The 26,936-nt window shown below is 54.9% G+C and overlaps 1 protein-coding gene across 9 annotated transcripts in view; it reads right to left on the bottom strand.

Moving 5' to 3' along the window:
* The window catches only part of AGAP1 (ArfGAP with GTPase domain, ankyrin repeat and PH domain 1), a 409,905-nt gene that overhangs the window by 66,042 nt on the left and 316,927 nt on the right, over nt 1–26,936 (bottom strand). For 8 of the 9 annotated variants that reach the window (XM_045197998.2, XM_045197999.2, XM_024564316.3 and 5 more), the window contains one exon: nt 21,292–21,453. The exons of the other annotated variant lie outside the window; for it this stretch is intronic. In XM_045197998.2, coding sequence (XP_045053933.2) covers nt 21,292–21,453 — 162 coding nt within the window. The remainder of the gene's footprint in view (nt 1–21,291; nt 21,454–26,936) is intronic. 9 annotated transcript variants of the gene reach the window in all.

Genomic DNA, 26,936 nt, shown 5'->3' with positions numbered 1-26,936 from the left:
AGGAGCTGTGAAGCAGACAACGCACCGAGAGGGGATGAGTCCGGGCCTCCGCACGCGCCGGCGACCTCCCGACTGCCGGAGGTCCTGACCACTGAAGAGAACGGGGCCACGGAGAGCACGCCTCCATGAGTGCAGAAGACACGGCAGAGTGAAACGGCGCTTGAAGGTGCTGTTTGAGTGCTTCACCTGCGCATTTCTGTGTTTGTGCCATAGCCTCTTCCTGCTCCTTCTGGTCAGCAACGTGCCAGAAGAGCTGGGAGCAGAGCAGGTGTCTCAGGGTGGGCTCTAGAGCCAGCCCCTCCCACTCATGTACACATTGATTACATTCGCAGGAGGCACAGCCATTCAGGGAAATAAGCCTGATTTGACGACATATTGCATTCAAGGTGAGAAACAGCACAAGCTGAGGGAAATGCTGTTAGGAAGGAGATTTCTGTCATTTTCCTGAAGTTCAGTAATTTTATGAAATGTAGCCGTTCTGGTGGCTCTGAGGGCCTGTCTGTCTGCATGTCCCTCCTCTTTCGTGTTGGAATGGACATAGAAAAAATGGCTTAAGAGGAAGCAATGAGTTCCACCTCCAAAGGCCAAGAACCTCTGACGAAGGGCAACAGATGAACCTTTCTGTCCATGAACCCCTAGCAACAGCCTCCGGGGTGGCGGCTGTGACGCTGCTTGCTACGCTCTTTTCGTGTCTCCTCTGCCATGAGATCAGGCCTTGAAATAGCTGGTAAACATCCGCACCGAGAACGATGTGATTGAGGGTGGCAGAGAGGGAGTCCCACAGAAGGGAACGCTGAACTGAAGGAGGTGGGCCAGAGCCTTCCATGTGGGGACTGTGGCTTTTCAGATGGCAGGTTACCCTGGGAACTGATGGCACCGGGGGAGCCGGACACCTTTGCAGGGGTCAGAACCCGAGCAGCTGCCCACCAAATGCATGGGCAGTGTGCTGGCACAGGCGCCGCGGGGCCTGAAGCCACGGGCCAGAGCAGAAAACACGGAGGGCTAGCCTGCGTGGGAGTGTTTCTGAAAGGAGCAGGAGTATAACTCAGGATGATTTCTGGAGCTCTATTTTAAAAGGTCTCATTAAAGGCGATGTATGTGTCCGCGTGCACACACATGTCCTCTCTGTCCCTGGCCACGCTGAGCTCTGCTAGAATAACCGCATAGGGTCTCCATGATACATGACTAAACTTGGCGATATTTTCTCTTCTCCTACTTGCAGCTAGTGGCAGAATTCTATTTCATGATAAACTACACTTGCGTGAAAAAGTTAAACAAAATTGGCAAAGATGTGTCTCAGTGGCTCCTAATATTTTCTTAAACCGTAGGCCCCTTGGGCTGACCGTGATTCAACGACGTTCTAAGACGACTGCTTCCCGCCTATCCCGGTATCGGCACACGCTGGCTTCCGTCCACGCAGACGGCCTCTGGACTGGCCCGGCACCCCACAGGCCAGAGCAGTGGCTCTGCCCCCTTTCCTTCTCTCCATTTACGGCTTCATGGCCCCCACACACACCTGCGCTGGCAGCACTGAGCTGGCACACGTGAGAGTAGCACCACGCTTCTCCTCAACGTGATTGGCGTTGATGTTAAAAGGGCACAGGGCTTTTCAAATTAGTGCTTCCGATTTCTCCAGATAAATGCTCGAGTTCACTGCAGCGTTACTTACAACCACCAAGCTATGGAAGCAAGCCAGTGCCCATCAGGAGGCATGGGGATGAAAGAGCAGTGGTGCATGCACGCAACGGAATACTGCTTGGCCACGGAAAAGAAGGGAATCTTGCCATCTGTGACAGCATGGGTGGACCCGGAGGGCATGACGCTAAGTGAAATAAGCCAGAGAAAGAAAGATACCACATGATTTCACTTACATGTGGAATCTAAAGAACAAAACAAACAAGAGAGAAAGACCCACAGACACAGAGAACAGACTGAGGGCTGCCAGGTGGGAGGGAGCAGGGGGGTGGGCGGTGGAGGAAGAGGGATGAAGGGTGCAGACGGGGAGTCACGAGACAATCATAGGGACGTGACGTGCAGCACGGGGGGTCCGTCTGTAAATCACATAAACGTCTGACCTCCATGCTGTACCGAAACTAATACGAGAGAATACTGAACGTCAACAGTAATTAAAGCATAAGAAAACAAAGTGCAGAACTAACTGAAGGGCAATGGGAGCTGAGAAGAAGAGCCCACCAATCTCACAGCAGCAGCAGAGGAACCGTCACAGCACAACCCAGGGCAACCGGGGGATGTGCCCTGGACACCCGTCCTCGCCTGCCGAGTGGCAGTGGCCAGCACTCCAGCCATCCTGGCAGGCGGGCGGGCAGGCACCAGAGGCGCCTGCAGCATGGAGCAGGAGTGGGCCGCCAGAGGCTCGGGGGAACAAAGGACAACGGCCCTGCTAATCGTTTACTGAATAATGAAACTGCCACAACTGATAAAAGGCTTCAATCTTGAGGGAAGTGACTGATCGCTTTTCGGTGTATTGGCACTGCCATTTGTGTGACAAATGGCCGCAAAGCCCCCCGTTAATCTCTGCACACCCCCAAGCCTGGTGGCAGCCCCGGCTCGTGCACCCAGGGAATCAGGGCCAGCTAATAATGCCGGCACGGAGCTGCGCCGGCGGAACGCCGGCCTTTTATCAAGGCTGATCGCCAAATCAATTTGCACAATGGATTTTTTGGGCGATGGGCAAGGCAGATGGGTGACAGAGTGAAAGAAGGAGGCCCAACAACAACGGAGACAGATAAGGCCCGGCTGGGGAAGACTGTGGTCTGCACCCGGGGAAATGGGGTCCTCGCTGGGATGGAAGCACAGGTGGCCTCTGAGGGGCTTGCAGAGCTGGGAGGTTTTCTGGGTGTGACATTGGCTTTGCAGCGTCAAGGTGGCCCATCAAGGTCGCTTGTCAACCGACAGGGTGGGGCTGCATTGCAAGCGGAGCTGCCTTCCTCGTGGGACGCACAGTGTATATACTTCTTCTTCCAGTAGATTTTTTCCTTTTTTCCCCGGGGGCGGGGGGGGGGGGTGGTCGTAGGTAGTGTGGCTTTAAGTAAATGCAAGGTATGATTTGTAAATGACACTCGAAATAACACAGCTGTTTCTATGGTGCCAGACGGTGACTCTCTCTCCAGTTTTGGTAGAAATCCAATCAGTTCAACACGCTCTTCCCCAGAGAAAGTCACGTGCCATGGAAGCCAACACAACTCTGCCTTCCGAACCCTCTGCTCCCACATGGGGCCGCACCAACAGACTGGGGGGAGGTTCGGGGTTAAATGAGGTAAGGCACAGAAGGTAATTCACATACAGTTTGGCAGAGAGTGAATAATAAATGCTAGCGATGATGACGATGATGTATTTATCAACTTCCGAAACAGAAAGGAACAACCCTCTGTTCATATTATTGTCCCATTGACACGTAAATCCAGGACAGAACTTCGGTTACGTGAAAAGGAGCGAGTCCGAGGTGTGCACTACTATTGGGTCGGCCACAAAGCTAGCGCTCAGTTGTATTTAACTTCATTCGAAATAATTTTGTTAGACTGTATTGTGACAGCTGTCGTATCAGCGTGCATTTAAAAAAAACTTATCAAAATGGGCGAATTTTTGTGTAACCATTTTAATGTTGAAGATGGAAGAAATCCAACAGTTTTAACATATTATGCTTTATCATCTTAAGAAAGGTAAAAACGCGGGGGTAGCCACAGGTATTTGGTGTCTCAGAATTTAAATAAGTTAAAGTTTTTTTATTTTTTTAATTTTACTTGCTTTAAACGAGGGGCTTCCCAGAGCCTGCCCTGTGTCACGTGAGTCCAGCAGGGGGCGGAGTCCGTAACTCTGCAGACCACACCCCTCAGAGCACCCTGCTGCCTCCCCGCTCCCCAGCCCGCTCCCCAGCCCGGACGCTGGGGGCTCTGCTCCGTGCCACCTAAAGCACACTCGTCCCAAACAGATCCACGAGGTACCTCCCTGAGGGCCCACCAAGGCCCTCTCCTCCCGCTCCCCAGCGACCCGGTACTCATCAGGCACTGGGCTTGTGCGTGTGGTTCAGCGTCCTTGGGGGCCGCTGGCAAGTGTGGTGCGTCCCCTGCCTTCCTGGGCTCTCAGTCTGGTTGAAGGGACAAGATTGAGCCACGTGAAATGTTTCAAAGAGTCATATCACGCACATACCACCAGGCCAGCCCTGGGCAGGGCAAGTCATCGACTAAAATGTCGCCAGGGGTGTCCACCCTTTGGGTGTCTCTGGGCCACACCAGAAGAAGAGCTGTTTTGGGTCACACATTAAAATTGTGACACGTCATCCCAAGAAAATCTCATCATGTTTTAAGTAAATTTGTGATTTTGTGTTGGGCCGAGGGTTGGACGCCCCTAGGCCTAGCCTAAGATCACTGTGTGGCCCTTCCTCTCCTCCCCCGAGGTCCCAGCGTGTGGTGGTATAGCCACCAATTGTGGGTAATCTACACAGCCCGCTGCCAGTGCTGAGGGCAGGAAAACCACGCGATCTGGAGCCCGAAATGTAGTGGCTTTGTTAAAGTCACTGTCGGGCCCCCCTCTGAAACTCTGTGCCTTACACTAGTTTTTCTTTGCCTTTAAGGATGATATTTGTGACCGCTTTACCGGGGTAGGCCCAGCCGTGTTTGTGGCAGCCGTGACAGCAGACTGTTTTTGGTGACTGTGCACCTAGACGGACTCTCCAGCCTCTGGCGGGGGTCAAGGAGGGATGGGCTGAGAGTTGCATGGGAAATAGTGTCAGGGGCCCGAGAAGGGCCTGAGCAGAGGGTGCCCCCAGGCACACACCACTTGTGGGTGCAAATGGCTTTTATCCAGCCCGAAGTGCAGCGGAGTGTCCCCTCCCCCCTGGGGCCACCTACACCCACTCGTCCACAAGGAGGGAGGGGGTGCGAATTCTAGTGGGTGGGGTGGTCTGGGTGAGTTCCAGAGCTGGCTTCAAACTGTTGGCGCTGGCTCGTGGGTGATGTCTGCTGGTCACAGTCCACAACATTTGAAAGCGCACTTTACCAAGGGACCGTGCGTGTCGGAACAGGATGTCCCTGAGCCTTTCTCAGGAGAACCAATGTCACCTCCAAACACACCGCGTGTGACTGGCCCCTACTAGGGCTGTTTTGGTGCACACAAACTGAATCCCAAGAAAGGAGTCGGGCGGGCTCTGTCCTTCGCACTCGAAATGGGTGAGCTCACTGAATTCTGACAGCTGTCCCACAAGGCAGAGAGCAAGGTCACCCGCTTTATAGCTCGGAGCCCTGAGGTGGGAGGAGGCGAGGAACTCGCCCGGGGGGCCACACCAGGAAGAGGTAGTGCTGGAGTTCGAACCCAGGAGGCCTGGCTCCTCGCCCTGTCCCTCAACACCCCTGCGTCGGCCTGCCTGCTGCAATGACCGCCACCAGCAGGACCCTCTCCCACACACGGCCCCCTGGCTGGCTGGACTTGGGGGGCGCAGAGTGCCTCTGGAACTGGGACAGAACAGCAAAGTCTAGGCATGCGCAGCACTGGCTGCTTTGCTTTCATGGACAGAGAGATTCCGAGCATTTTTTAAGTTTCAGTTGGTGGAGAATCTTTACATTTTTTTTTTTCTGGCTCACAATTCAAAAAGATATTATGGAAGACAATCAGAAGTAAAAGGAACATTTTCCAGTGTCGGAACAATGAGTGGAAATGAAACCCTAACAAGTATTTCAGTAAGAGAGAAATTTCTTCTCCCTCATTAGAATAAGGGATGGCAGGGTGAAATGCCTTAATTACCCATGAAGCGAGACACCCTTACGCAACTGCCTTCATCCTACACGCACCGGAGACCGCATTAACGCACCTGTCTTTTCCCGATTGTGGGAACACTTCGCATGCCCTTCGCCAACCTCTGTGAACCACCCCACGCAGAGTCAAATTGTTAAAAACTGTTTTGTATTTCACTGTCTTTACTTTAAACGGTTAGAGGGAAATGCATGGAAATAGGTCCTTAGTTCTTGAGCACCCTCTGCATTTGGTGGTTCTTGGCGCCACTTTTAAAAAGGGTGCAATGTTCTGATTCGTTGTGCTGGTTGGAAAAAATAAATCCTACAGATATTCGAACATAACTGCATGTGGGGAGCAAGCGCACCGACATGGAGAAGTGAGTATGGCTGTGACCATTCTTCACCTGACGTATTGTGTGTTTGTTTACTCTTGGGGGCAAAGTTCCCATAGGACCACAGTAGGATTTGGGGTCCACAAGCTGCTCTGGAGCCTGACCACCCTCCACCGAGCAGCTGAGTCAATGTGGCACTGGACCCGGGGTGGGAGAGTGACTGTGTTGACTGTTGGCGAGGGGCCCCGGCGCTATGCGTCCCCGGGGGCAGGCACAGAGGAAACGCGCCTCCCCTCCCTGTAGCATCTCCCCCTCTCAGGAAGCTTGCCCACAGTGCTGGGAGGAGGCCCCCGTGCAGGGAGAGGCAGCGGACCGGACTTTCCGTGAGACCTGCAGCCGAGCTCCAGAGCAACGCACCAACAGGCAGACACGTGACAGTCACTGCAGGCGTCTCCCCAGTCACGCCCCAGACACGTGACACAGAGACAAGCCTCCCTGGCTGTGCCCTATCCTAGTCCCTGAGCCCAGGAGCTGTGGGGACACTTCTCTGGGGGCGCACTGTTCTGGCAGACAGGCACCGGACAGCGGGCCTGTACGACCAGAGGACACAGGGCTGGTCGAGAGCAGGGGACAGGTGCTTTTCCAGGGGCAACTACCACTCAAATATTAACTGTGGGAACTCAGCAAACCAGGTCACACTATGTGAGCTCTTGTATGTCTGAAAATTGATTGAAACCAATAAAATGAGTAGAAAAGACACGAAACATCCTAGCAGGTGAGGGGCTCTAACAGCAGAGCACCTGGGGCAGTAGAGTGGGTGGTGTCACAGGAACACCTTCTGGGGCTGCCAGGCCCTAGTGCACAAGGCACCTTCTGGGGTGTAGGAGTCTTGGGGACACTTGTTCCCGACCCTGTCGTAAACCACTGGTTTCCAACCCAAGCTGCACGTCAGAGTCACTCGGTGACCAGGCTCCCCCAGGCCACCTGAATCCAAACCTCAGTTCCCAATTCTATAGAACTTAACTTTGGGAGCTGGCATTCCGTCATTTGCTCCGGGCCAGGGCATGGCATGGCCCCCGTCTGCCCTGGTCCCACCTGTGGGCAACTGACCTGACCCTTGCCCTTTTCTAGGATGCCGCCCAGTGTCGTCTCCAGTCCTCCTCCCCCATCACTCCAGCCCCTCATCGTCAGGATCTCCTCCATTCTCTCCTCCCCCTGCCACACCTGAGGCCGTCCCATCCCTAACTTTCCTGCCCTGCCTCCAGCTTCCCCGGGCTCGCCCCACAGCCTGCAGCCCCCAGAGGCCATGTCATCATGCAGGGGCCTCTGGGATCGCCCACCCAGGCACGGCACCTGCTTTGGGCCGCCCCCTAGATGGGCACTTCTCTCACTGTGAGGGCCTCCCATCGGCCCACCTGTGCCCTGAACAGGTGGCTACCCAGTTTTGGGACCACCTACCCAGTGTCTGTGACCTCACCCCCTCTCCCTTGTCCCGCCTATGTGTCAGCGGAGGTATGGCTTCAGGATTCTTTCAGGACATTGTGACCTTAAAATCCCTGACTTGCCACATACCATCCCCCTCCCCAGCTGCCTGTAGCTCATCTCTGCCTGTGTCTGAGAAGCATACAGCGGTGTCCGCCAGGTAGCAAACGGCTGGTGTGTGTGAGTTATTAATTTGAATTAAAGCTACTTAAATTCCCAGAAGGATAGGAGGAGGGCCCTGGAGGGGGACAGGCTGTAAGGACCTGGGGTGGTGGACATCTGGAGGTTGGATTTTATTGCTACTCCTGGTCCTAACCCCACGGCTTCATTTGAAGGGTATTGGAAAGGAGGCCTCTGTGGCTGCAACTCTGAAGAACAGAAAAACCAGAGATCTACAACTGTAGAGGGAAAGAAAAACCCGGAGTTCACAGCCATGGGCTGCGTTCCCCCACCCCCCGGGAGAACTAAACCAAACTGGGAACCAGATGCAGGCTCCCTCGCACGAAGCAGCCCTGAAAAACACCAGGTGATGGGGACCAGAGACCAGAAATCATCTACTGGAGTCCTCTGATGAGAATTAAGGCAGTGAGAGTGATACCCAGCCTTGGAGATAGGCGGGAACCATGGCAAGATGAGTGGCAAATAACGGGGAATGGATGCTGTGCCACCCATCCTGAAGTGAAACGTAAAAGCTAATCTTGGCCGGAGTGGAGTCAGCAGGAAGAAGAAATACTAATCTCTTGTCCTTAAGACTCCAATTTCCCACCAGGCCACTCATTACTGGGAAGTTATAGAAAAAATGCAAGTGGTTCAGAGACAATGGGAAAAGCTGACCCCGGTGACTAACAGAAACAGTGAGAAATGGCTGCTGGTTTCGCGCGGGGCTGGTGCTTGGGAAAGGGGCCCTGGGCTCTGGGGAACTGTGACCTACAACTCAGAAGGGTCCTCATCGGGAGGAGCCGGGGGAAGTTTCCAAGGAGTGTTCTAGGCCACATGCATGCAGCTAACTCGGCGGGGCCAGGGATGGGCCCCCATCTGTGGTCACATACCAAAAAAGCAAGCGTTAACTATAAATATTAGGATTTTCCAAAAGAAAAATAGAAAGTATTTAGAAACATATTAACATCCTATATTTTTGTAATTAAGAGAGAACCAGAGTTGATACATCAATTATAGGAGTACCTTCAATTCAGTGTCAGGGATGAGGGGTGCAGGGACGCCAGCCAGCAGTGTAAGAAACACTCGGCAGTTCTGCAAAAAACTAAGCATAGTCCTGGGTGCGCGCTGCAAAAAGGGGGAGCTGGGATTTTTGCAGTGAGCGCCACCCCCCATCTGCTAGATCACGGAGGGAGACGGTCCCGAACTGCCAGCCACAGTGGCAGCTCCTACCAACTCAGACGCACCATCGGGCCTGCCGCTGGCAGGCGGAGTCCTCCCTCCCCCTCGGGGTGAGTGAGAAACTGATGTTTGGGGCAGAAACAGACAGACCAAGGAGGTACTTGCTGATCCTTGACCTGCTGGCATTAACTAACTGGCCTGTTAGAGTGATTACGTGTTAATTACAAGAGGCATTCCGCATCCACTGAGGACATTTTATCTTCGCATTGCCTGTTTCTCTTTAAATGTGGGCATTGGGCTCACCTGTGCAGGTAGGCTTGCCAGGTTGGAAGCAGCCTCACACAGGTGTGAGCTTTCTGAAATTATGACCTTTAACATGTGAATCATTTGCTGATTGTGGTTTTGACATTTTCCAACTGTTGTAAAAACACGTCTTGGCAACCTATTGAAAAATAGCCATGGGTAAAATGACAAGTTTTTAGTGGCTTAACAAGAGCTTATTAAAGTTAAGAAATATCCTTTTGACAGTGATTATAAAAATCCTTTCTTTTATTTGAATCTAATCCATAGGAAAAGTCTCAGAGAAGCCCAGTTCTGGAGGGAGGAAAGACCTCTAAAAAGACCCACCCAGTCTTCCGAGGGCGGGGTGGGGAGGGACGGTCGCTGTGGAGACACTGGGGGTCACAGGGACACAGGGGGTTCGTGCACAGTGGCTGGCATACGGCAAGGAGTCAGGAATTGGTCCAGGTGACTGCTGCTAACAGATGGTCAATTCTGATTTTCTGCTTTGCGCTTGATTTTTCTCTTACTAAAGACAAATCACTAAATCTACATTGTGACAGGAAAGACTTCATTCTCACGAAGTGAGAAATAAATAAAAACTGTGTGCGTGCACAGCACATGCAGTAGGGCTTCCGGTCACTTCTCCCCGGACTGTGGGGCGTGACCCTGCCTGCAGCCTGTCACGGCATCTGCGGGGGCAGCTGGGGAGGAAAGCTGATCCCACGTGCAGACAGCAAGCAGGAGCCAGATGAAAGCCAAGGAGGAGAGCGCAGCCACCTGTTTATTTCACTGGGGGGGGGGTCCAGTCAGGTCGTGGAGGTGCCTGGCAGTGTGACGCCAGGGTTCCCACCCCTTACGTCAGTCATTCCCACACTGGAGGTCGCTGAGCACCAGTTACTGGGGGCCTCAAATAGATTTCTGGAAACACCTCACACTGACCACTTGCCTAGCGTGTCAAAAATCTTTAGTTTTGCACACAAACGTTGAAAAGGACTTTGAAGTTTTCCTAACTGCTGATTCTATACACCAAGAACCCGCATAAGAGTATGGCGTGGTGAAGAAAAAACCCTGGTTTATAACGGTTTTCTCTTACGTACATATTATCATTCGCTGAACTGTGTGAGCCACATGGGGCGACCGTTCTGGCAGGAGAGGTCCTGTCCTTTCAAGTCTCACCAGGGCTCGCGAGGTAAGCAACGGGGTCCACACTGCGAGGAGCCACCCTCTGGGCCTGAGGTGGCACAGGGGGCCCAAGCCCATATCCCGCTCATGTTTGCTCCGCAGCCACCTGGGACAAGCCCGTCAGCTGCAGAAAGCGTTCATTACCCGCTTTCCCTTGGACAAAAATATTTCCAGACATTTAATGCTTTCTTTTTTCGGCCAAGATGGAACTCACTGGCGGGGACCTATCTCCACAAAGCTCAGCGCCTCACCCAGATTAATTAATCTGGGAACCTGCCCGCGGTGGCCGTGTACTTGAACCTGTCCTCATGCTCAACATGTGTGCTTGGCGGCAAGAGCTGTGAAGTGCCTCAAATAGCATCAGATGGTCTGTCGTTAGCCAGAAATTAGATGGAAACAAGGGAGGCCTGGGAGCTGGCTGGGAGTTCAGGTGCGCTGGCGGCGCCCACGTCCATCTTCAGCCCGGCGCCCCTGCCGGGTGCAGTTTGCTATTAAGCAAAACCCAGAGAAAGGCAATCAATTCCGACTACAAGGCACTTACCCTGGGAAGTCGGTGCGCGCGCTCCACAGACCCCTGGCTGGCGGCCGAGCCCGAGCGCCAGCCATCGGCGGCCCCCGCTGCCGCGGGAGCGCAGGGCCATGCGTAATTGACTAGAAGATGGGCTAAAACTGTGCCCAATCAGTGTGTGATCAAAAACGCGTGGCATATTCAGCGCCACTTGATTACACGGAGCCCCGTCCTTTCCCTCTCCTCATGAAATCTCTTCAAGGTCCAGAGTACTGTAATAAGATCATTACTGTCAAGCGGTACGAATCACAGGCAATGAGTCTTGGGATAGGAAGTCATACTTCACAAGCTCCCCTGGTCTCTCTCCCCCTCTCTCTCTCTTTTTTTTTGTATTTTACTGCATGCGGAGGCAGCAAGGCGACGAGGTGGCAGATAATGGTCACATCACTGTGCGGCAACTAGAAAGGCACTTTCAAGCGAAAGCAGAGAGAAATCAGCTTAAGAGAAACTGAAACATTTTCCCTTTGCTTTCTTTCCCCCCTTAAAAAAATTAAATGGAATTAAACTGTGTGCACGCGTCTCTTTTCATGCACTAGGATATAATGTCCCTGGATTTAACCATTTGAGAGATTTTCATATCGCGGCAAAGCCCATTACCCCGCAGACAAATGGCCAATTTCCTCCGTGTCCCGTGTACAAAGAAGCCCTTGTTGCGCCCTGTGTGAGAATGGCCGCGCCTGCGGAAGTCTGCGCAGGACGGACTTCTTTCGTTGCGGCGACACCCTGGGCCGCAGACCTGGGCCGTCAGGTGTCTGCAGTGCGAGGCGGGTAGAGGTGAGCGGCAGGAGGGCGTTAGAGAAGATTACTAAATAAACAGAGTGCACCTCCAACCGCAGCAGCTCGGTGCAGAGGGCTCCTGAGCGCACCGGCCTGGGCGCGGGGCAGGCACTGATTAACACTCACGTGGGCGCGGAGCCCACCACTCTGTCCTCAGATACTCCACCCCCTCCCTCGCCCACAAAGGTGGATGGGAAAACTCAGACTCGCTGCATCCCAGTTCAATGTCCCTAAGTTCAAAAAGTTTCAAGACACATGTCCCCTCGTAGGACAGACAGGAATGTGGCTGCCCCCAACCTAGCACGTTCCAACCGTCCACACAGGGGAAGAGACAGTGTGGCCTGTCTGTCGCTGGAGTGTACCAGAGTGAACACGCACGCACATACACACAGGTGCACAGGAGAGGAAAAATACTGTTTGCACACAGGCCACGTCACAACAGGGGCCCTGAGGGCAGGGACAGAGATGAAAACGGGCGAAGGTGTTACTGCTTCCAGGTCCGCAGGCCGATGCCGGGAGAGGCAGCCTCGGGCCAGGGTCAGGGCCCCGGGAGGCTCCTCTGCACAGCCAGGTCCTGAGACCTCACCATGGCGACGCCACAGGTGCTAGCGAGATGCTCAGAGATCGAGTCCCAGAGCCTGATGTAGTCCCCAAATCTGCACTCACCTGCTGATCGTGAGCAGGTGACATTACCCTACTAACCCTTGTTCCTTGTTGGCGGATGTGGAGATAGCACTACCCACCAGTCAGCACGACCGGTTTGCTGGGGGGACGCAGCAAGGTAATGGGTGAGGGCCCACACCCCATCGAGCTCCCTCCCTCCGTGCTTGATGACGAACTCCTACGAGGGACGGGAGACCACCCTGGGGAGGGGAGAGTACGGGGAGAGTGACCACGACGCCCAGTGCAGTTTTCGTCTTGTGTGACCAAGTCCGTGAAATAGCTGCTTCTTTATTGTCCTCCCCTCCGGGGTGGGCGCACTGGGTCCCAGCGTGGAGCAGACAGCTGCAAAGCTTTCCGGGCTGAAGGGCTGTGTTCCCCCATTTCACCTGCCGAAGCCCTCACTTGATGCGATGGTATTTGGGGTGACTAGAGACAGAGGAGATTACGAGGGTGGGGCCCTCACAAGCGGAGGACATGCCCTCTCTCTGGCTCCCCCCGCTTTGTGCACACACTAAGGCAAGGCCGTGACGGATGCAACAAGAAGGTGTCTGCACAGGAAACCAAGGGGGCTGCGGGAAAGAAAACACCATCTTGCTTTTTCTCTGAACATGAGTTTCGATTTGCATCCTGGACTGCGTGTGCTGAAATACCGGCAGCAAGGCAAAGGCAGAAAAGCACACAAGCCATCAGACCGGTAGGGAGCACACTGGAGGGGCCCGGCGGCCCGCCTCTCCGGGTGGAGCCCACCACGCTGGGTCTCGACTGCGCAGCAGGAGTATGTGACATCCAAAGAGCGTGACAGCTCTGACATTTTGAGAACGTCAAGAAAATGATTTTGAGAGATTATCTTGGAATCCCAGAAAGTCAGCTGGCGGGGGTCTCCCACATGAGGCAGAATTCCAAGCCCAGGGTGCCCAGAGGACCATGCGCCATCCCAAGTTCTGGCACGAATGCCGGAGGCTGCTCACTGCTCGCTGACTGAGCCCTGGGGCAGAAGACGCACCTCTAAGTTCAGGGAACAGGAAGGGCACTTAGGTCCATGGCCTGTGTGCGCTTTCAGAAAGGAGCCTCCACAGCGACTTGCATTTTCCAAAGGTGAGCCCGCCTCACTGGGTGGCGGGAGACCGGGAGGCTGTTCATCCCATTTCCTTGGGATCCTCCCCAGGCAACCCCAGAGTTCCCGGGCACCTCAGAACAAGAACCGCTGCACAGCTACTGTTCACACTGCAGGAGCTCAGGGTGCCTCAGGCTCCGCACACAGGCTGCTGGGGTGGCCACAGCCTGTTTATGGGTCTGCTTTCTTCACCGGATGGTGGGTGCCCTGAAGGTAGGGACCACTTAGTCACCTCCAGCACAGTCCCGGGCAGAGCTGTTGGCACGCAGTAGGTGGTCAATGCACCCTCATGGAACTGAGCCTATCTCTTTAATTTGTGTGGGGCTTGAAAAGGAAAAAAAAAAAACAGCACTGAAAACCCTTTTCTTGTTGTCCATTTGCCACGATGAGAGCCCTCTGTTCCGGTCCCTCCTGCTGCGATTGACTTGTCTTTGTTTATTCCTGACCTGCTGCCTCCCACAAAGGGTCTGTGCATGCCCACAGCTGGTGTGTGTGTGTGTGCTGGACGGGCTCTGCCCCACGGGACGGCTTTGGAGTCAACGGTGCCCCGTCTACAATGTCAATGTCTGGAGGAGACCCAGATCTACTCCGTTTCAGCAAGTTTGTTCTTGTGGAGGCTGGAGTCACAGCCGGAGAACTCTCTTTGGAAAAACAGCCTGGTTTGCGGGCGGTGGGCAAGTCCGTTGGAATATATGGGGCCCCTGTAATGGCAGCTCCAGGGCAGAGAGACCTGGCAGGCCTCCTGGCACCCTGGCCAGAGTCTGTGTTCCTCCCTGTGTGGCTTCTCTTCCAGGAAAATGGTCCGATTCCCGGGTTTTCACACTCACCACAGTGAACTGCTGAGCTTGATTAGTCAGGCGTGCTAGGCAACGAGCCCAATAACAAGGAAGTTCAATTAAGCCATCCTTAATTGTTATCAAAAGTTGCTCTGGACTGTGGAGTTTTTAATGAAGTCAATCACGGAGACTTATTTCTTCTCCTGTTACTTGAGGGAGCATGCAGGCACGTGTGCAAATAAATACCTGGAGGAGGAAACCCAAGAGGGCTGCCTGGAAGCGGCACCTACAGCTCTCTCATAAATCTTCCCTTCCTCCCCCTCCAGCCACACCTCCAACAATATAACATTAAACGAGAAACTACAAGGGCGTGTCCTGGGCCCTGACCACGGAGTGACCGTTGTATGTCCGGGGACCAAAGGGCGAGCAAAGAGAGAACACTGTGGTGATAACACTTGAATAGCAAAGAAACAAACTGCCCCATTTTTCATGATGTGCAAAGTCCCCAAATCCCCCAGCGATGCCCCAAACTGCGTGGCGGACAACACAGCCCAGCGTCACAGCGCGGTAGGCCTCCTGTGGGCCTTGGGAGTTAATTTCTTGCAGTAAGTATCAGAACGTAAATGGGGAAAAGTAAAACCATATAGTGCCTCATGCACAATTCTTTAGTTTCTCCCCAGAGTGCCTTCCGGAACACCAACTCAATTAAAAAATCAAGAGTAGCAACATTTGTTCCTTGGTATTTAAGTGAAAACAAAAATTCGGTTCACAACTAATTCTGCAGCCACCAGCGGTGTTTTAAGTTGTTGTCAACAGACGACATCTAATGAGAATGGGATGCGTTCTGCAGCAGTTCCTTAGCTACAGGACCCAGTAGGCTCCGACTCTGCAGAACATAAAATCACGTGCCGCAGCAGGTCAGCTTTCCCGAGCCTGGACAACTTGATGCTGTCTGTCCTGCTTCTGAACTACCCATGCCTTTTCAACACTCTGCCCCCCACCCTGGGGCTGCCTTCCTGTCTGCGTCTCATCTCCGGGCTCCGGGCGCCTCGGGCACCAACAGGCACCGAGCTTTCGCTCTGGTGTCTCCCACGGAGCCAAACACACCACACTTCCTCTGTGCTGGCTGCTTGATAGTTGATGAAAGAGCAACATGACTCACAACGTCAGGTTCGCCTTTGAAAGAGCGGAGCAAAGCCCAGTCCGGGCCGACCTTTGCAACTTGGAGTTAATGAAATTTGTAAACAGGCTCGGGGCCTCACCTCTGATTGCTCGGTCAGTGCAGCAGTGATGGACGACTCATTTTCTGCTGTAACGGAGAGAGGCCTGTTTGGGACTTCCCCTCTGTGAGGTAATATTTCAATATCCACCCAGGACCCAGCAGACAATGGTTCTATAAAGACCCAGGATGAACAGCCAGGGGACTGTTGACGGTGAGAAAGATCAATCAAGTCTTTCCCGAGACCCGCAGAACAAAGCACCATGAGCCCGAGCGGGAAAACACAACACAACGGGATTTCTGCATGCCCTCTGGTGTAAGACGACCGGGTGAATCCGGACGGGCTCTGCGTTTGAACAGGGAGATCTATGCCGCACAACTTGTAGGTGCTGTGAGCCGTATAAAAGTCAGTGTCTTTGCGTGGAATCTGAGAAATATCAAGGAAGCTGCGCCGTTGGCCCCGCTCCGAGATTCAAAAGCCGCGGCGCACACCTCAAAGACGTGCTTTTCGCCTGGTGGAAAGAGTTTGAGGCAGAGAATCAAGAGACAGTTCCGTCACCTACCGGCAACCTGACCCTGAACAAGAAAGCCACTTAACCTCTCTCTACTTCCACCTCGTCACTGGGGAAGCAGAGAAATTAACACTCTACGCAAACTTGCATGAATGTTACGAAACTAACGAGAGCCGCCAGATGTGGGGCCACAGACCAGGCTGCGGAGACCGCTGCTCGTCCTAGCAACCATGATTTGGCCCCTGGGCGCTGGGTGACAAGATGCCGAGAAAGCATCTCAGTTCAAAGCGAGCGCCGTCACAGGCCCGCCAGGCCCCACTGCCCGAGAGCTCAGTGGGCATGTACCCTTTGGCTTGGTTCCGGCCACGAGCAGGCTCCTTCCAGAACCCCACGCCCACAACGATGGCCCAGCCAGTGCTGTGCCTGCCGCAGGGGCAAAGGAACCCCTGCCCCTCTGGGCAGCCCTGGCACTTACAAGGTTCCTTTTCAGTGCCAGAATTGACATCTGCCTCCTCCTCCAGCCTTCCACCCGCCGGTCCCTGTGAACCCCAACAGGACTGTCCAGGACCAGCCAGGACCTCCCACCCTCGAACACGGCTGGCGCCTCTGTGCCCTGTCCTTTGTCTCAAGTCTGCTCCCCACATTGCCCCCTTCAAAGGTTCCCTCCAAGGCCCGAGCTGCAGCCCCATTGCCATCCCTCGTGCCACCGCCTGAATTTACTTCTGATGGTCTGTGGTCACCACGGAGCACAACACCCAGATCGGTTCACGCCACGTTTTCTTAAACACAGTCAATACTTCTGAGCCAGTCAAATCCAACTTAAAATCGAGCCCAGCACTGCCTATTTTAACAGCCAGCACTCCCAATGGTGTGTTCAATGGGAATGAAGTAGAAACGGGATGCCCGAGGTTTCCCCTTTTGGCTCGTTTCCTCTAAAGCTTCACGCCACCTCCCCATTTCTCGTGCTAAGGCTGCAGGGCGTTGGCTCTAAGAGGCGCTCTCCAAGTGAAACTCAGCGCTGGAGTGTCCTGGTTCGGACACTCTCTTTACACAACCACCACCAAGGTGCATAATGTCACAACAAGGGCCAGAGTCTCTGAAAACCTCACATACTCCCCAAGATGGCGGAGAGGTCTATAGCCCAGGGAAGCTCCCGGCAGGCAGATGGGGACCAAGCGCCCGCTGAGGACAGCATATGCTGGGGACTTCTGGGGCCAGCAAGGTGGCACCACCCGGCCATCCAAAGGCAGCAGCTCTGGTCTCAGCCTGGGAACAACCCAGCCATCTTTTCCGGGCACTTCTACTTTAACGACACAGGACACCACCATTAGCAAGTGAGCCCACTGCCCTCGCTGGGACCTCATGCTTCCTTGAGGAGGGGGCTGCATTACTTCATAAGGTCGGCTCCCGAAATGACACCAGTGGTTACAGAGGAGTCCAGGGATAGGCGCCATCAGGCAACCTCTCTTGTGCGACTGACTCACTGTACACATGAGCCCCCATTTGCCACGCCAGAACTTAAAACATTTATGAAGAAATTCTTCTGTCTCAGTATCTGTTCCTGTAATCTAGTGGACTTATTCCATCCATTTAAAATGGTAAATAGCTCTGGCTGGTGTGGCTCAGTGGATTGAATGCTGACCTGCAAACCGAGGGGTCGCCGGTTCAGTTCCTGGTTGGGGCACATGCCTGGGTTGCAGGCCAGGTCTCCAGTTGGGGGCATGTGAGAAGCAACCAATTGATGTCTCTCTCACATGTCTGTGTTTCTTTCCCTCCCTTTCTCCCTCCCTCCCCTTCTCTCTAAAAATAGTAAAACCTTAAAAAACAAAACTGTAAATAGGAGAAAATGATGGTCCTGCGTAAGCTCGGTTGCAGCATCTCCCACCATCCGGTGTGGGATTAGCTCCTGTTCTCCAGCAGAAGAGCAATGTGCCCACCATGGAGGAGGAGCGCAGTGCCTGGGACAGGACCGCTGTCTTCCTCTGGCTGTGCCCAGAGCCCCACGTGGGCAGAGGCTTCCTGCTTCTGAGCAACAGGAATGATGGTGCTGCACACTTGAGCCTCTGTCTTCTGAGTGGGAATGCTCCAAACCCACTGGGTACCAGAACCTGCACACTCGGCTGAGGCTAGAAGTCTGCGTGTGGCTCCTTTTCATGCCTGGCAGGGGAAGGGCACAGAGCTGTGTCCCTCTGGCAGCAGGCTCAGGCGGGGCCCTCAGGGATGGAGGCAGACAGCACACAGCCCGCCCTTAGGAAGTTCCTGGTTTCCTGTGCCATGACAGGTGGGCAGTGGGGTCTGCAGCACAGCTTCCCCAGGGACTGGAGGACACCCCATGGCAGGCACACGCGCTCCACAGATTCTGGTCCATCTCCCCTGTTCCCGCCCTGCCCTGCCTGGGACACTGACGTGGGCTGCCAGCATGGGGATGCTGGTTCCCTCTGGCTTCTGGTTGGGTTTGGTCACGGGGGGTGGGGGGAGAGGGAGAGTAAGGTTAGGGTGCCTCCCCTGGGCTCCCTCTCCCTCTGGGTCACCACTGGTTGGACGTGTCCCTGGTTGAAGGCCACAGCTCCTGACTGCAGGTCTTCCCAGATGGCTGTTTCTGGGTCCTACAACTGCCCCCTCCTTTCCCTGGCACACCCCTGGGGTTGTAACCCCAGTAGCACCCCACGGCTCTATGGACACGCCTGCGGTTGAATTCCCTCAATGACCCAGTTTGGGGGACGCCGTGTTTTCCCCAGAGCCCTGATTGACTTTCAGTGGAATTTTATGTTTTTTTATACTCCAGAGGGAATTAAATCCAGTCGTTTGTTCCAATGGGGTATGTCAAAAACCATAAAACTCAACTACTTTGACATCTTCTACAAAACATTTTACATCTGCAATTGAGACTTTCCAACGTGAGCTCAGGCAACAGATAGTACTGGTGTGACGGTGCCCCACAGGAAAGAGAAACAGGAGTATTTTCTCAGATTAAGATTAAACAGTAGCCTCTAAAAATGAAGCACAACAAGCTGTAATTTCTAGAACAGAATGCTGGAATTTACATGGTTTACGCAGTGCACTCTAAGTTCAGAGTTGTTGAGACTTAAAAGTATCACTGAATCTCAAATGACCTCAGTCGGAAGGATGCATTAGGACTTCAGAGATGTTAAAATGTGGAGGGAGAAAAGCATGCCTTAGAAGCAATGAAATACGGCCAGTCTCAGAAAAGTGACTCATTTAGAGTTTGGCAGGTAACTTCTCCTGGGGAGAAGTGACACACTGCCTTTTCATAGAGAACCCACTGTCGTCTTGTCTGCCGGAGAGACGTCAGGGCCTTGGGAGTCACTGAGACAGTGCGCTTGTCTCTCAGCTGGGAGGGGAGGTCGGTTTCCCCTCTGACCATTGGCAATGAACTACTGAATGCATGGACCCTCACTCATGGCGTGCGTTTCCAATTTGGGTATTTCTAGGGCGCCCGGGAGTCTGGCTTTCTGTTTACGCTGTGCTTGTTCTGGGTGGGTCACCTGTCTCAGCCTGTCGTAGGCTCCTGTTCGAAGTGCACCGTGCAGTCCCGGGAACTTGGGAAGTGGTCCGGACACATTATGGGCATCCAACAAGCGCACAGCCACTTCTGAAACTTCCTTTCAGCTCATGGCTGGCTAACCAGGACGTTGGACTGAACCAGCCTCCCAGTGCAATGTGCAGCTGCTCCTAATTCACGAGGAGGCTGCATCTTGCTCACGTAGTCTCACTGTGTTGGTAGGTGGGGGGGTGGGGGGAGACCAACAAAATGTGTGAGGTTGGTATACGTGGTGACGGGCGGGCTTGACGGTCAGTTTCTGCCAAGCGGCACTTTTGAGAAGAACTGCTGATTGGAAACACGCAAGAAACCCAGTAAGACATTTCTGTGTGAAGTGGGCCAAGGCTTTCCCCTAAAGCTGTCATCCTCTCCCCTGGGCGTGTGGGGCATGCAGACCCTCTCTGGTGAGAGGCCACGCCGCTTCCTGCCATTACCCCGACCTGGCGTCGGGTGGGTGTGGCCATGGGCATGGCTGGTGCTCTCTGCGGACAGGTGTCTAAAGGAGTCTCACCAGCGCTCCGCACCTGTGGCCAAACCCTCCTCCAGGGGGCAGCGTGGTGGCATCTCAGGGGGCGCGTTGGCCCACGATCATTGTTGTCACCACTGCTGCTATGACAGAATCACCCTCACTGATGACAGCAGGAGAAAACCAGACTTTATTGGCTGACCTTGTCAGCAGGGAGCCTGTGGGAGGCAACATGGCGAGAAACCTGGGAGGAAGCAGAGCTCCCAGACGTTCCCCTGCTCAGCCGCTGTGAGAGCCCCCACAGGCTACCCAGCACCCCAACCCTCAGTCTCCTCTTTAGCCCGAAACGATGCCGCGGCCCGACACACAGCACTGGGGCGAACGCCGCGTTGTGTGTGCGTGCAGGGAACTCCGTCCTCCCCACTCCTGTGCACACTGTGGGCCCTCGGGCTCCACTTCTGGCCACACCGCCTCGGCTAACACCGCAACTCCGCAGTGAATGGCCCAACACGGAGACGAGCGAGGCGGAAAGAGAGAGAGAAGCACCGCAGCCATAGAGGTGGCCCCGGTGTGTGCATAGCACACCCTTCTGCCACTGTGAGTCCCACTAATAGTGACTGACGCCACTCAGCAAAGCTGGGGAGTTTCAGCTTTCCTCTGAAGCACGCCTTTCACTCACTGGCCTAACTGCATTGACTCCACCCATCCTAATGGAACGTGTGTGCGTGTGTGCGTGCCTCTACATGCGTCTGTGGAAAAGAGCTGTGAACCCTCCAGAAGGATGCTTCAGGAAGACGGCATACAGTGTCACAGAGAATGGAAACCGCGGACATGACACGTCGGAGGGGAGGTGACACAGGCCGTGACCCCAGGGCTACGCAGGGCATTGCCAGAGTGATAGGCTCTGAGGGCGGGTGTTGGGTCGGAACCAGGTCTGCCACGGAGGGGGCCCCACGAGGCATGTCCCTGCCAGGGACAGGCAGAGCGGCACCCTCAGTGGCTGTGGGCGCTGTCGGCCCAGGTGGCTGAGAGGAACAGAGAACTGACAGGCACGTGAAGGGACACCAGCATCATCTCTGCCTGTGATAACTCATTTGGCGGATGATCTCAAGCCCAATCAGAGAGGAGAAGGCCCCATGGGCCTGAAGCGCTACCGTGGGAACAGAGTGCCCCTGCAGCGACCTTGTCATCACGCACCTGTGGTTCTTAGGGTGTGTGATGTCGCAGATTTGGAAACCACAACTCACCGCGACACCCCCCGAAGCCCTTACCTTCAGCGGTGCCCGACAGACCATCAGCTTTGAAGTTGCTGGTGCTTTTCTTCCTTCGGTGCTTCTTTCTGTTGGCGTGGGGGGAGGGGGGCGGGTCGAGCTTGGGGCTGGTGGTGCTGGAGATGCTCGGGCTGGAGCACAGGGAGTCGCCCAGGCCTGTGTCTACCGGGGAGTGGAAAGCCAAACAGCAGGGTTAGCATGCTGCACAGACACCAAGAGCCCAGCCCTCCAAGGCCACACCCAGCCCTGCAAACACCCACCGTTGGAATGGCACGTGTGCCTCACCATGTGTAATACATGACCCTGAGGGGTGGGAGGCCCGGGGCGTCCACACACTACTTAGATGTCATGCGTCTGATATAACATAGAACACGGAGTATAGTGTAAGACTGGGGTGGGAGGCCTGGAGCATCCAGCACTGAAGGAAGCTGATGGACAGGCACGAACTTCTAGTTATGTGACCACTAACTCTACCGTACCATAGAGTTAATATGACGACAGTATACAGAACGTAATCATATACGTGACACACACAGCTTATAATGCTATACTGTATATTTGAAAGCTGCTAAGAGAATAGATGTCCAAAGTTCTCATCACAAGAGGTCTGTAACTGTGGTGACAGATGTTACCTAGACTTACTTGGGCGAGCATTTCACTGTTTGTATTACACACAATCCTTGTTATACACCCGAAACGACTCGTGTGATATGCCAGTTACACAGCAAGGAAGAGGGCAGAGGAAACCAGAGTCATGAGGCTCCTTGCATTGATGTGCCTCCCACCACCGCCGGCCTGCCTCGGAGAAGCTCACGTCCCTGCTGTGCAGTGCTGGGGGCCTGCAGAAGGGAGGTGGGGAGCACCTGCGTGTCAGTCGCCTGGCGCTCCCTTCCCATCACCACCTCACTGGGTTAGAAACAAAGGCAGGGCGCTCAGAGATGTGTAGCAGGGGTCATCTTCCTCGTGAGCACACAGGGCGCAGGGGTCCCCGCTGGCCGTCCCTGGCCCCAACGCTGCTGTGACCATCAGGCCACTTTATTAGTGCGAACAGCAGGTCTCTCCCTGATGCCCGGCGCTAGCACTTGCAAGTTGATAGGGTGGACCTGCCAACTTCTGATTCGCTGACGCTGTTTAGAATAGTTTACGGTCAGTGGACAAGTGTGACAATTCACTATTGGTGAAATTCTCCACTTGTGACGTCTGTGTTTATCTTTATCACAGAGCAGACCATCGTGGTGCCGGGAGACCAGCAAGGCTGTGTGACTCAGGCTAACAGGACGCGGCAAACGGGTGGAGCGACGCTGCCCGGCTCCTCCCACGCCTTTCTCTCGCATTTGAGCAGTGGCTGTGGCTTGGCTGCGCTTCTAGATGCTTGGGACCCGTCACCGAGGAAGATGGACAGTGCGTCCCGTCCGGCCGGCATGCAGCAGTAGCCATAACACAACCCAGAGTCCTTTAGCAGGTGGTGGGTGTCAGGAGAGGACAGGGGGGGAGGAGGCCTGGAAGTGGGGTGTGGTGCCAGGGGTGGGGGCTGCCATTTCAAATCAGTGGCCAGGGCAGGTCTTGCTGAGAAGGGGACCTCCAAGGTAAGACTGGAGGGTGGCGAAGAGTGAGAAGGCGGGCGCCTGGGGCGGAGGAGCAGAGCCAGACTTGGCCCTAACAGGGAAGCACACCAGTGGGTTTGACGGACAGAGACCTGAGAGGTGGAGGGCTCGGCATCAGAGAGGGGAGGGGCTTGCAGCCATTGGGAGGAGCCAGCTGTTACTCTAGGAAATGGTTTTGGGCAGAGGGGTGACATCATTTCAACTCTAAAGATACTTGAACTCAAACTGAGTTTCAAATACATTCATTGTGTGGAGTTCTAGAAAATTTTGTCACACATCAAGAAAGGTGAAACAACTTAAGGTATCTTTTTAGATACAGGTTTCCAAACGTGCCCTAGAACGCAGCTTCCTAGATGTGCCAGGACCAGAGATCCCTCGCCCAAGCCTGTGAGGTGGGGAGGGTCCACCAGAGCCCTACACACCCCCCCCCACACACACAGAGGGAAGGCCACCAGTGCCCCCCACAGCACCATCAGTGGTCCAGCCTGATGGGGAGGACTCAGTCTCAGCAGCACCCTACAAGGCTCACCACGCCCCCTCTGCCAGGAAGCCCTATGAGGTTTCACTCACGCACGCACTGAAGCTGTGGTTGGCAAAGCCCAGGGTGGGAGCCCTCGAGGGGTGCCCCCCATCTGGCCACTGCTCCTGGCTGTGTGTGAGGTGGCACATGACTGTGAGGTCACACCATGGCCCTGGAGGGGGGATTCCAAGTTTGTTGCTGGAAGAAGGACAATTAGCTGCGTGGCGACAGCGGGCAGGCTAAGGGGGGGGGTGTGGACGGCAGGGGGAGGACAGGCAGCTGCCACCAAAGCACTCGTCCACCTAGAGGACGCTCCGCACGCTGGGTCCAGGTAGGAAGGCTGTGGTCGGCAGTACCAACTACAACCATGGCCCAGAGGAGGTGACCACAGAGGCAAATTGTGGCAGAGGTCAAGGATGGGCAGAGTGCTGGGTCAGGGAGGCCAAGGCGGGAGGCGGGAGGCTGGCAGGAGTGGCCAGGGACCCCCGTGGAGGGGCCCACGGTTTCTAGTTAACCAGGTTCCTGAGCTTGGTGCCAGGATATTAATGCCCCTGGCTTCTAGGCTTTCAGAACTTGCTTCCAAGAGCGGTAAACATGCCTCAGTTTAAAATATGAGCGATCCAAAAACGCAGGAGGCTTCCACACTGTGCCTGCCGCTCTGGACAGCTCCCCGGCCTGACAAGGTATCCATCCCTCAAAGCGAACAGGCCCCAAAAGCCTGGCCGAGCTCGGACGCTGTAAATGAGCTCCAGCCGGCAACACCACCCGTGCCTGACTGGCCACAAATAATGCGCTTTATTTTGTATCAATTACCGGGCACCACGACAGGCGACAACTGTCGACAGCATTAACCGCTAAAGGAGGGGCGAGGCGAAGAGAAAAAGGCACACCGAATTAGAGAAGCAAGCGCCTCATTACTCCACATCTAACATGGCACCAACGGCGCTGCAGGGTCCCCAGGCCGCACGGCGCTGAGCTGGATGGGCTGGTCCACCGCCATCCCGCACGCTCAGCGCCAGCCATTAGTTCTTCCCAATCGGGCATCAATGCTCGACGTGCACCCCCAAAAATACATAATCCAAGCAATAACGATAACAATCTGCAGTCTCTCCGAGCTCGGGATGTGAAGTATGAGTCCGAGAAGCAGCCTCACTCCTCACCGGGGAGCTGACAAGCATGACCAGAGGGATAAAATAACACTCCGCTCGCATAAATCTCAGGCAGCCTGCCCGAGACGGACGGGCGGGGACGGGTTCTTAGCCGTCATCCCGGCAGGCAGGCCCAAGGACGCTCATAACTTATTTTACAATCATTTAGTTTCAGCTCAAGTGGAAACCGTGACAACTTATCTCTGCTGACAAGACGCCATGTCGAACCTGACAATTAACTCTCCTCTGATTATCTGCCCAGCTGATCATTAGCTGGGCTGCTTCCAATGAGCTGCTGCAAGGCGCGCCTTGGTGAGGGCCGCCGCTGCCGCCAGGGGTGCGGACGGGCTTCTGCTGTCCTGGCTGGCTCTCAGACAGACCCAGCCCCGCTGTGCCCATGCCTGGACCACCACAAGTTCTGTGACCTCTGCCACTGGCCCTCTGGACGCGTGTCCCCAGACCCCACCAAGGTCAGAGGTCAGCACCCACACCCCCAGATTTGCAGCCTGTATCCAGGGAGCCTGGGCCTTGACTTGGAGAGGGGATGCTGAGAACGGCGGCCGGGGGGGGGGGGGGGGGGGGGGGGCGGGGCCACCCACCGTCTAGAGGAGCCCCAGGGCTGGCCAACTGGGAGTCTCCTCCATGCTGGTTAAAGACACCAAATGTTTTAAATGCACTGTCACAGAAGCAGGGGGTAAAAAAGAAAAGGGCAAAAGGTGGGTGGGTGCGCATTAGCTCTCTTTCTCCCTTGCACATATACCCCAATTCACCCATTTGGTAGTATTAGAAACAATACATTGGCAAACCCCCCTATTTTTGGTATTAAAAGAATTCAAAATGATCAAAGACAGGGCTGTTTGTCAGGGCTGGCGCGGGGGCTCAGTCGAAGGTTAAGACCCCTAAAAACCTAAGACGAAGTCTTTGTGGCTGCTGGTACACCATGACACGCCCCCTCCAAGACAAGGCGGCCACAGAGCGCTTATTTGGGTCTTGAATACGGGCTCCGTCCCTTCTGAAGCTCAGAGATGTGCAGGCTGGTAAATAAAGGACGGGACACCTCTGCCATCCGAGGAAATCACAACATCCCGGCCGCTGTTAAAAGGTGAGTGTGAAGCGGAGTTCAAACCCTCGCCCTTCGCACAGCCCTTTGACGGGAGCTGTCAGCAGGGGGAGACTGACTTGGATCCCCAGCTCTGAAGATGGTTCAGAGCTGGCTGCATTGTCCGGCTCCCTTTGCCGCTCTCGGCGCGCGCACAGAGGTGCACGGTGTCAGAAGAAGGGGCAGCGGGGACACGATGGGGGGTCGGGGAAGATGACAGGTGTCGGGGAAAGGAAGAGACAACACAGTATCGGACTGAGTCACCGAAGTGGGGAGGAAAGGGACACAATAGGAGGGGGAGCAGGCACAGAATGGAGAGACAAGCACTGCCTTCCCTGGCCATTCTAGTGCGAGTGGGATGTCTCTCAAAACGAGGCCGAATTGACTGGATTTTAGAAGATACGATATTTACAGGGAGCCCTGATGCACAGAAACACGTTTATCAAGCCCTCGAAGGAAATCGGCACAAATTCTGGTCACTAATTAGGGTGCAGGTTTCTCTGCGAGGCCACCAGAAGGTCCTCGGACTGACTCCGGGACGGCTGCACGTCTCTGCGAACACAGTAAAACTGACCGAGCTGTCCGCCTGAAACGGGTGGACTGCACGTGTTGTGTGAGTTTTACCTCCACAAAGCCACTTTTCTGACAAGGAAAACACTGGGGGTGGTCACTGTGTTGCCCCCCATTATGAAGCAATCACACACGGAAGACAAAGCCGGTCAGGTGGACCGTCCAGCACAGTGCGGGGTCAGTGTCACGCTGGAGGGTCAGGAGGGGGCTTGGGGACATTCAGAAATGGGAGCTGAAGGCTGTGTGCCAGATTTGAGCTCCAAAGGGGACTGATGTGGTTGCCTGGGCCTGAGGCCACTGCTAGCCCCTGGCTCTGTGCTGCGGGCCCCTGCAGGTCCAGTCCCATCCCCTCCCTGTCCTGCAGAGGCCTGGCACCCTGCCCAGTTTCCTCCTGTCCTCCCCCTCCCACCCGGTGCATACCACTTTCTCTATACCCACCGTCACCTTGCACGCTCTCCCTTGCCACCCACTACAGCAGACGTCCCCCAGGCCCTATTTTTCTTCATGCCCGACGGCCAGCTCCCATGGGACCCAATCATCTGCTTTGGGGCGATGAAAACATGGAAGAGAACCAAGTGGGATGTGGTGTTTCTGGGGTCAGAGGTCAGCCTGTTTCCTAGCTGACTTGCTGGGTGTGAGCCGCCCACGGCTGACATGCCTCTGGGGCCCCAACAGGTGCGGGGGCAGCACCAGCCAGTGGGATG

The sequence above is a fragment of the Desmodus rotundus genome, chromosome 2, assembly GCF_022682495.2.
Source record: "Desmodus rotundus isolate HL8 chromosome 2, HLdesRot8A.1, whole genome shotgun sequence".
Classification (NCBI taxonomy): domain Eukaryota; kingdom Metazoa; phylum Chordata; class Mammalia; order Chiroptera; family Phyllostomidae; genus Desmodus; species Desmodus rotundus.
The sequence above is the reverse complement of the archived record's forward strand: the minus strand, read 5'-3'. Positions and strand labels throughout refer to the sequence as shown.